Source organism: Esox lucius, chromosome 2, assembly GCF_011004845.1.
Source record: "Esox lucius isolate fEsoLuc1 chromosome 2, fEsoLuc1.pri, whole genome shotgun sequence".
In the NCBI taxonomy this organism is placed as follows: domain Eukaryota; kingdom Metazoa; phylum Chordata; class Actinopteri; order Esociformes; family Esocidae; genus Esox; species Esox lucius.
The window spans coordinates 35,557,803-35,567,844 of NC_047570.1; the positions used below are offsets into that span (position 1 = coordinate 35,557,803).

A 10,042-nucleotide genomic window follows, 5' to 3' on the forward strand; every position below is an offset into this window, starting at 1 on the left:
ATAAATGAGGGCCAATGTGTCCAAATTATTTTGGTATTCTAAAATGGGAAAAGACTGTACAAAATGTTGTACCATTTCTGAATGGTTCATATTATACGGATGAGAATTCTCTCAAATTGAAGCTGACAGTCTGCCCTTTAACCCCTAAGCCCTGGTATCATGTCTAATCCATGGTGGAGTACAGAGCCAAAACAAAACAAACATTTTGTAGTTCACTATTGTTTCAGAATGAGGATCCATTTGAGACACTGCCTTGGTGGACAGAAATCCAAACCCTTTAAGACAAATGCAGCTTTCCTTTAAATGTCAGATGACTAAAAGCAGCGCAGGGATACAGAGAAACTGGAGAAGATCAATCCTGGTTCAGTGTCCATTCAGTTGAATGCTTCTTCTCCATCATCCGGTAGCTGGGAGATTTACATAAAGAATTGTTGCTGTAAGAAAAACACGATACATTTTTTATTACACAACATGAGCTAAATGCAATCTTGTTATTTTGCTTCTAGGTTTTGATTCATCAGTGATCTGCCTGTTGTTGGCTACTTAGCTGCCTGTCTAGCTTGTCTTTTTAACTTCCAAAGCAAATTCTGTAATTATACATTTTCCAATATGTGAGTTTTGTCTATTTTCTTCTTCTTTAATTTTACAGTTGCAGTAAACAGTGGCTATTGTAAAAGGTGATTACAGTAAATGGAGCTGCTCAGGGATGTGCACGGTCCACCTTTGGAGGGGCATGGGCTGAAATGACAAAAAGGGCTTCCCGGATATATGCCGGCGCCTGGCTTTTTTGCGCAGGATCTTCCAGGATGCCCACTTTTGGGAATAGTCTGCTAAATGAATACTCTAAGTCCATCTGAATAAGAACAGTCGTCTTAATGACTACAGTAAGTCTACCTGAATAAGAGTGGTCTTTTACATTCAAAAAAGATGGAGAGAGAAGACAAATTAGTACCACACAACCTAAAGAGATACTATTTATTAAAACTTTTATACATTAAAATCAGCTCCAGTGCAGCCATTTTCCAGTTTCTGCACTGTCAATAAAACAAACACAATGAAAGAAACAAAAACAGAAAATACACAAAGATCAATGTTGAATAACAAAATACGAACCGATATAGTGTCAAAATATAACAATAGTTGTAAAACTTTAATCCTAAAGCGGTAGGCCTAAAAAGCTAAACTAAACTACTGTAATGTAGAAAAAGGAAACCATTCAAAACTGAGAAGACACGGAAACTTAGCGCCCAGTTTGTGTTTTCTTGTCTCGAATCATGCAATGGATTTTGACTGTCGGCTTGATGTTTTCACACCAGACCAACGCTTGCATCAGAATCTCCCAGTGCGGCTCAACAAGGTCAAGAACATGGCGCCAAATTTTAGAATTTGGGACAATTCTAGACATCCAGTTACAGTTCATTGTTTCCCTCCGATTTCCCCAATGTAATGTTATTGGAGAGATAACATCACAGCTACAGAATGCGGAGGAGTCATCGATAATGCATCACAACGCAACAAACGCATTGACCAGAACATCACTTGCACACCATCACTTTCGGTCACGGATGGACAATCATTTTAAGTGTACAAAGTTACTTGAAATACTGTAAGTTGAGTATATATTCATATATCTAGTTTAATTATAATTTTCTCCATATGTCTACTTTTAGACAAGAATAACTGTAATCCAGGTATTTGACTAAAACCTGGGGATAAATGTATGACTCTGGGTAATAGGTGTGGTCGGGCGTTCAGGTCAATGTACAGTTTATCAGGTAATCTGTGAATGCTGTCCTATCTCAGTTGAGGTCATCACAGCCTCTCTAATGGTTAAATGCAGGGGTAAACATATGGGTCAGCCTCAGGTTAAGAGTCAAGGTTCTGAGTTTAGGGAGGAATTTGGTCCAGACTGTTTCGCTTCAGAGCCAAGCTCAGAGTGGTGGGGAGATGACCGTCTTGCGTCACGTTCATTTCACCGGATCCGCTCCGGACGCCATCTGACACGGGACAATGGGGGAATAGAAAGCTCCAGCTGTGGGCAAGCCTCCAGAAGGCCTGGCCCTAACCCTGGCGGTCGACTTCAACGGTGGCTGGTGTCATTTCAAAGCTGAAGAAGTGCACATACTAAAAGCAGGAATGGAACACCTGGCTTCAGGTCCATTCCGGACATTGTTGTGAGCCCCTCCACCCCTCACCAGCCTCCTCTGATCTACTTGGCCTTGGTCTTCTCCTCGTACGTCCCGGCGTTCTTGTAGGAGCCGACGTAGCCCGTGTTCTCCACCAGCTCCTCCCGGCCGCCCTTGCCTTTCCCTCTCCCGCTCTCATCGAAACGCTCCTTGTGGGAGCCCGTGTACTTGGATGTGTCCGTGAGCCTGTCCACTGCGGCGGTCTTGGCCACCTTCTGTGGGTGGAACGGAGGAAGGAAAACATTTTAGTTTTTAACCGCAGGCATCCATGTTCGACTACCAAACCCCCGTGGCGGCCCTTTGCCAGTCGTCACAGCCATTTGCCGGACCCCAGGGCGGTCACCGCAAAGAAGAGGTTAGATACCACGACCAGGTCATGAACCCTAGCCGTCAGGGCGCAGTCGTTACGCGAGGCAGGGGACTCAAACTACACACCATGTAGCCCATGTAGTCCCAAAAGGGTGTCTGTAGATATTCTGCAGATTATCTACTGACTCTCAGTAACATTTGAACTGTCTACTAACCCTAACCCCTAACCTAAACTTTACCCTAAACTTAATTCTAAACGTAACCCTAACCTTAACAAGCCGTGGCTTATCAACGAATTGCTTGGTGAACATTTGTTGATGGTATTGCGTATCTATTGAACATGTACAGATGGGAATTGGGACTCTTCAAATAAAAGGTAACATTTAGACTACTATGAATTACAACCCAGAGGGTGAAAACCTTTGGGCTGTGATGTTGTGCATGTGAGTTAAATCAGAGCGAGCTAAAGCAATAAGGCAGTCTAGATAAGAAGACTGAGTACACACACACACACACACACACACACACACACACACACACACACACACTCTCCTCAATTATCTTTAGTGGGAATGAGACTCTTGACTCTCTCTGTGATTGCTAAGGGACTTCTAAACAACCTCCTCCAGTTTCTAAGTGTCTGATAAACACTCAGTTATTATCCTCCACAAATGGCCGACCTCTCACCCCCTCTACAACGAGCCAGTCCGTATAATCCTCAACAAACAAGGCAAAGTGCTTGGCCTTTCTTGGCAGGCAGTGTTTATTTACAGAATCTAGCTACAGTTAAAACACAAAATACGTGAGTTTTCGCGTCAATTTAGATCAGATCATAACAGCAGTGCAGTAAAACAGTAATGATTGTAAATTACATTATAAAACGGGTGAATGCTTAGTGGCTGACAGCCAGTCTGTCTTAGGCCTTAAACCACAGGTGTGGTAAAAATACATTTCACTGTTCTAAGAATCTTGGTATCAAGTTTATAATAGCAACGGCTACTCTGTGAGGGGAGGGGGGGGGGGTTGTGGTGTAATGTCCAATATACTGCGAGTAAGGGCAGTGTCCAATACCTAACTACAGACCCGGTTTCCCAGGACACAAGTTTCTAAAATGAGCCTCCATTAAACATCTATTTTAGTCCAGGACTAGGGTTATTCTATGTCAGGGAAACCGTAACAGGTTCTTTAGAGGGGTACATACATTAGCTGGATTCTCCCCGTCTGCTCCGGAGATACCAGCGTCCTAACTAGACATCGATAGCCTTCTGGCTGATGAACTAAATCAGGCAAATCACACCTGGGGTCAGTGCAGATAGCTGAGGCGTGGTAGGTCTCCAGGAACAACGTGGCAGAGTTTGGATTTCCTGTAATATATATTCCTCAGCAGGTGTCAGGCCATTAACCATGCCGATTAACCATGCCGATTAACCATGCTGATTAACCATGCTGATTAACCATGCTGATTAACCATGCTGATTAACCATGATCCAAGGAACCATTACCATCGTGACCATCTCCCACTGTGATTAGATTTGTTTTCTGAAGCTGTGTGTGTGTGTCTTCCTCACCGTGACTCCTACATTGGTGGGCTCCTTGCCCTCGATCAGCTTGTGAACCGACTGCAGGGCCTCCTCTTTGCTCTGACCTTTGAACCTCTTAGGGGCCAGCTCCTCCAAGGCTTTCTGGAACTCTTCGTAGGTGATGACCCGGGATGTCTTTGCTCTGCCCAGGCAGAAACGTCAGACATTACACAAGAATGCTGGATTCAAACACAAATCAGATATCAGGTGATTTTATGTGTTTAATAATCTAAAGGGTGTACTTAGCAGAGCACCAGGGATTTCACGGGACACCCTTGACTAGATGTAATCAAACACACATTTTAATTATCATTTATATATTACACTCACATGCTAATATAAAAAATGAATAATGTAAACATTAAATATATAAAATGTAAAAAAATGTACTCTATGTAATAATTGCATGTATTGCATTAATAATTGTATTATCATATTTTACTCCAATCAGCATGTTTTACTTAATATGGGAACTACCATGAATTCCAATTGGAATTCCAACAGAAGTTTTGTTCGCTTCTCTTTTCGATGATCTGAATGTTAACCTGTCTATCTGTAGCACAATTGTAACGTTGATTCTACTGAGTGTGGGTGAAACTAACTTGACTTTGGTAAAGACGATGTCCACGTCGGTGCCTGTGACATTCTTCCCATCGATGATCTTGCAGTCCTTACAGAGTTTCGCCCAGTTCTTCCCGTTCATCTCTTTCCCTGTAGCCTTAGTGTCGCCATGGATTGCAAACTTCTTAAAGGAGTTCATCAGCTGCTCCATGTCCAGGCTTTCCGCCATCTTTAACAATTTCTGTAGACATAGAAGGGAATCTATTTTCAATAATAAAGGAAGGGGTCCATCACACAACACTGGCCTTCCTCGTCATGTTTTTTCTGGGTTTGTAGAAGACGGTGCGATGGGCAGACACTTCGACAGCTTCAGAGGAACCTCCGACTTTGAAGGTCACATGTACTGTTCTGTACTTACTCACATGTACTGTTCTGTACTTACTCACATGTACTGTTCTGTACTTACTCACATGTACTGTTCTGTACTTACTCACATGTACTGTTCTGTACTTACTCACATGTACTGTTCTGTACTTACTCACATGTACTGTTCTGTACTTACTCACATGTACTGTTCTGTACTTACTCACATGTACTGTTCTGTACTTACTCACATGTACTGTTCTGTACTTACTCACATGTACTGTTCTGTACTGCACGTTTACTGTGGAGTCCTTTCATTTTACCCATACAGACCTCATCCCCTCAGGGCTGCAGATTTTACAACGTGTCGCAAGGATTCACTTTCATGTCAGGAGAGGGAGGTGGATAAGGGGTGGTGGAGCGGAAGGGGAGTTGGTGCAGAAGGGGTGGAGAGAAGGAGAAGTAGGAGAAGTAGGAGAAGAAGGAGAAGTAGGAGAGGTCATGGAAAGGAGAGAAGAGAGGCAAGATAATTGAGGAAGACGATAAGCTTTGCAATTTGGATGCGCTTGTTGAGTGTGTGTGTGATGTGTGATCAGCTGTTCTTATGTATAGAACAAGGTGCTGGATGGAACTTGCACGGTTAGACAACAAACAGCCTAGAGACAGACAAAAAGTCTACAGACAGACAGACCGACTAATTACAGACAGAAATTCAGCCAACAAACCGCCTAGAGACAGACAAAAAGTCTACAGACAGACAGACTGTCGACAGACAAACCAAACGGCATCCATTGTATATGAGCCTTTTATACTTTGAACACAGTACACGTTAACAGTGAAATTCTTCCATGGGGTGAAACAATGAAAGGTGCAACCCGGTTAAATTATGTTTAGTCTGAAATCTCTTTCCAGCTTAAAAGACGCACCTTGTAGACAAGTCATCAGTTTAGAAGACAAAGTAAGAGTGAAATCCAATTCTAGCCTATTGAAATGAACCAAGCAGAGCAATGGCCTGCTTCACAATGTAACAACATTTTGGTTGGGGTTGTGATCGTTGCTGATGCGTCTGAGAACAGGTGAGGTCACCTTTAACTTTTTTAAAACAGTGTGTTTCTGTAGGAGCTTGGCAATCTCAACTGAGGGATCGTTTGCCCGGAATGCGTTAAAGGTATTGGCTGTCAGTAGTGAATCACCTCAGAGACCATTGGCTACTCTGCAAAGACAACTGGCCTCAGGTGGGAAATCTGCTGTAGAATTACATTTGTTTGACCCCCTTTTCTCGATTCTACCGACACAATCGTCACAGCTTCACGTGTGATGAATTGCCTGATTCTGAACCAGGAATTTATTGGGTAAATGACGGTTGAATGTTTCTCCTGTGCGTTTTTAAACTGCGTTTTGTTCTCCGCTCCTGATGGCCACCCTCAGGAGATGAATGTAGACTGGAGGCACGGTGGAGTCCAGGGTTGAATGAACAAACTAACAAACTAAAATATGGTGTGCTGAGGGAAACCAGATGGGCTTCACCTCCTTCTGTGTCTTTTGGGTTTTTGATTCATTGTGCAGGTTTAGTGTTTTAGATGGCATGTTTGGGGTGTTCCCAGGCAATGCCTTCATTAAATAAATTGTACAACTTTCTTTGTGTGTTTGTGTGTGTGTGCGTATTTGGTCTCACTTTCACTCCGCCTGCTCAACCTGGATACTAACAGGCTGCCATTTTTCTACCTTTTTGACACATTTACATTTTAGTCATTTAACAGACACACCTCACCGGGCACTGTCTACATAAACACATTCACATAATCCAGTGATAGTAATGGCATTTTTAATGAGTGACCCCGAGTCTGTACTATAAAATACAATAATTATCATCTAAATTCAGTATATACTATATACTGTATAATCTCTGGTTTCTAATCCTTACGATGTAGCACAACCACAGACTTGGCAAGTATTTTGTTTTATAGCTCTAAGTGCTTCGGTAGCCATTTTGAAACAGCCCCCTGTTACATCATGCCTGAGAGAACAGACGTTAGCCGTGGAATTCTGGCCATACAAACCCGTAGATGATCCTACTATTGAAAAGAATATATAACATATATGTGTGTGTGTGTGTATATATGTATGCATATAAGTGTACACATGGGATGATGAGTGAAATATTCAGGAACTCAGGGGGTATGTGCACCCGGGAAATTCCTTAAATGTGTTTCATCCCCCAGCATGGCCCGTAGAAACAGGTTGTACCCCAGCATCTTTCAACATTTCTGGGATTAGGTTGCGGGCTGTTGAGTAGCAGACGTGAACCAAGCTGTGTGTGTGTGTGTGTGTGTACGCGCGTGTGTGTATGCGGGTGAGTGTGAATGTGATTAAGCCAAATCTCAGCACAAGAGGTTTGTAACGCACACCGCAGCCAGCGGCTCTACCCAAAGGGTCAGGGAACATGTGGTGAACATGGGACAGCCTGAAATTATGGTCAGATTATGTTTGCTCACTGTACATGTTCCGCTAAAAGTTTGACTGGGTTTAGAGGGATCTGGATTTCAACAGCAGTACTGACAGACTGCTCCCCTCCCTCCATGCACACATGTAGGATCTTAACTTGAGTCAATTTGTTACAGCAGTAGAACCATTAAACAGCAACGGGTGCAAATTGTTATTTGGGCATATTAGTTTAGGTAGGGGTTGTTTATTATTTAGGTAGGGGTTGTTTATTATTTTGGTAGAGCTTGTTTATTATTTAGGTAGGGGTTGTTTATTATTTAGATAGGGTTGTTTATTATTTTGGTAGGGGTTGTTTATTATTTAGATAGGGTTGTTTATTATTTTGGTAGGGGTTGTTTATTATTTAGATAGCTCTGATAATGTGGATGTTGGACAACAGCCTTTTCGAAGCTTGATTACACCAGCTTGCATTTCCTGGGGTAACCAAATTAAGCTACAACATATGTAGACAATAAGTGATTTAATACAGTTATATGACAGCTACAAATAATAATGTATGCAGGTTATTTTATTTAAAATGAAAAGCAACCTCCTGTCCTGCATGCAAACACTTTACAGAGGGTTGGCATACAATTACCCAGAGAGTATATATTATTCAAATATACCCAGAGAGAATAGATTAATCAAATATACCCAGAGAGTAAATAATATTAATATATACCCAGAGAGAATAGATGATTCAAATATACCCAGAGAGTAAAGATGATTCAAATATACCCAGAGAGTAAAGATTATTCAAATATACACAGAGAGTATAGATTATTCAAATAAACCCAGAGGGTATAGATTATTCATATATACCCAGAGAGTGAAGATTATTCAAACATACCCAAAGAAAATAGATTAATCAAATATACCCAGAGAGTAAATATTATTCATATATATACCCAGAGAGTGAAAATGTAAAAAAAAAAAACACAGGGTAGATTATTAAAATAAATACAAAATATACCTGGAGAGTATAGATAATTAAAATATTCCCAGATAGTTTACATTTTAATTTGCTATATGGATATATTTTTACACTGACTTATTTGATCACCGGTTGTCATTAACCTGGCTGATCTATTGGGGTATACAGGGCCAAACAAACGATTACTGTCAAATGAAGGACTAATGGTGCTGTCACCATCTACATAATTATAGGGCAGAAATCGGATTTATTTCAGTTAACCTTTATTTCGTCCCCTGTACATAGTTGCAATGTGCAAAGTAGTGACTTTTATTTTCAAATATGAATTTGATTTTAACCCTGTACCGTGTAATTTTCCTTAACTCTTCACAGAAATACTTGAGAGGAAATTTGCCTGTGTATATTTAGCCAGCAGAGACAAAGCACGAGTATTACATATGAGATTATAGATACGGGTTTGTGATCATTCGCACATCACTGTTACATGCAAAGGACTTGAACTCCAACAAACCAAAAACATGACTAGTAACCACAGCATCATAGCAAACGTTCCACTGTCAGGAACCCAGAGACATTCGTTCGATGTCTGAATAAATATGAATGCTCTCTCTTTTTCTCATGTCAATATAAATTGTGTCACACCAATGGAATGCCAAAGCACACAAACAGTTGCCTGGCAACACAACAAGCAGCCTCCCTCATCCGCGAATCACACGCATCAGCCAGGGCAATAACAATAACACCATTGTCGCAGTACGCAAGAGAAAACACCTGTGTGCTATCAACAGATAATGATTATTTTAGGACTGTTATTTGCTGTGCAGCTTTGCAGCAAGTCACACAGACGTGTGTGACTTTACTTAGGGTCAGCATTCAGAGACACACGCACACATGCACGCACACACACACACCCTTGCACACACACACACACACACACACTTAACGAGAGGTAGCGTACACTAATCCAGTAATAGTGATTGTAGTATCAGTAGCAGTAGTAGTCGTTTTAGTAGTAGTAGCAGAGCTCCAAGTGATAGAATGCATCCTTTATCAACACAAATGATGTAAAAACTATAATCAGTAGAAATATTATGATTATCCTGCAGCAGCTCTTACCTCTCGCTAACTCCAAATCCCCTCTGCCTCTCTCTCTGCCTCTCTGCCTCTCTCTCTCTCTGTCCTGCTCTGCTCTGCACTGCCTCGCCTCAAACGCCAACACGGGCGCTCAAATGAGCTTTAAAGGGCTGCTGAGAACTTGTTATCATCTGTTTATCCCTGTCTCCATGGAGACATCCTGTTCAACAACAAGGGAGGGCAATAAATGGGGGAGAGAGAGAGAGAGAAAGGGAGCGAGAGGGCTAGGGAGAGAGATGGAGGGAGAGAGTTTGAGGGAGAGAGGGAGAGAAGTCTTTCTCCATGTAGAAGTGGTGTGACCACAGTCATTAATCAGATGGGCAGGGTCAGGTTGAGAGGCCTCAGGAAGACGGGAGAGGTTTGGGCGGACAGAGTTTGGAGATAGGCAGAATAGCTTTGTCAAAACTGGCCGGGAAACCCGCGAGGCCATTTGGATTATATTTCATTAACATTGAATCAATGGGGGTGTTTGAATAAACAGAATACTACAA

General features: G+C 41.9%; 1 protein-coding gene across 3 annotated transcripts; it reads right to left on the reverse strand.

The window, feature by feature from the left end:
• Positions 1–961: 961 nt before the first annotated feature.
• tppp3 (tubulin polymerization-promoting protein family member 3) lies at positions 962–9,657 on the reverse strand. Of its 3 annotated transcripts, none has more exons than XM_010896170.4 (4): positions 9,534–9,657; positions 4,678–4,877; positions 4,064–4,217; positions 962–2,401 (listed from the first exon to the last, which is right to left on the reverse strand). In XM_010896170.4, the coding sequence occupies exons 2-4, from the start codon at positions 4,863–4,865 to the stop codon at positions 2,210–2,212; spliced, it is 534 nt and encodes a 177-aa protein (XP_010894472.1). In that variant the 5' UTR covers positions 4,866–4,877; positions 9,534–9,657; the 3' UTR covers positions 962–2,209. The 3 variants fall into 3 exon arrangements, with proteins under 3 accessions (XP_010894472.1, XP_010894473.1, XP_019906905.1); XM_010896171.4 differs by having other exon boundaries at positions 4,678–4,897; positions 9,534–9,635; XM_020051346.3 differs by lacking the exon at positions 9,534–9,657 and adding an exon at positions 5,275–5,460.
• Positions 9,658–10,042: the final 385 nt, after the last annotated feature.

Coding starts and splice junctions, on each gene's coding strand:
- tppp3 (XM_010896170.4), bottom strand. CDS start 4,865: ATGGCGGAAAGCCTGGACATGGAGCAGCTGATGAACTCCTTTAAGAAG. Junction 4,218..4,677: donor ATCGTCTTTACCAAAGTCAA/GTTAGTTTCACC, acceptor CTGCCTGGGCAG/AGCAAAGACATCCCGGGTCA. Junction 2,402..4,063: donor CCACCAATGTAGGAGTCACG/GTGAGGAAGACA, acceptor TTCCACCCACAG/AAGGTGGCCAAGACCGCCGC.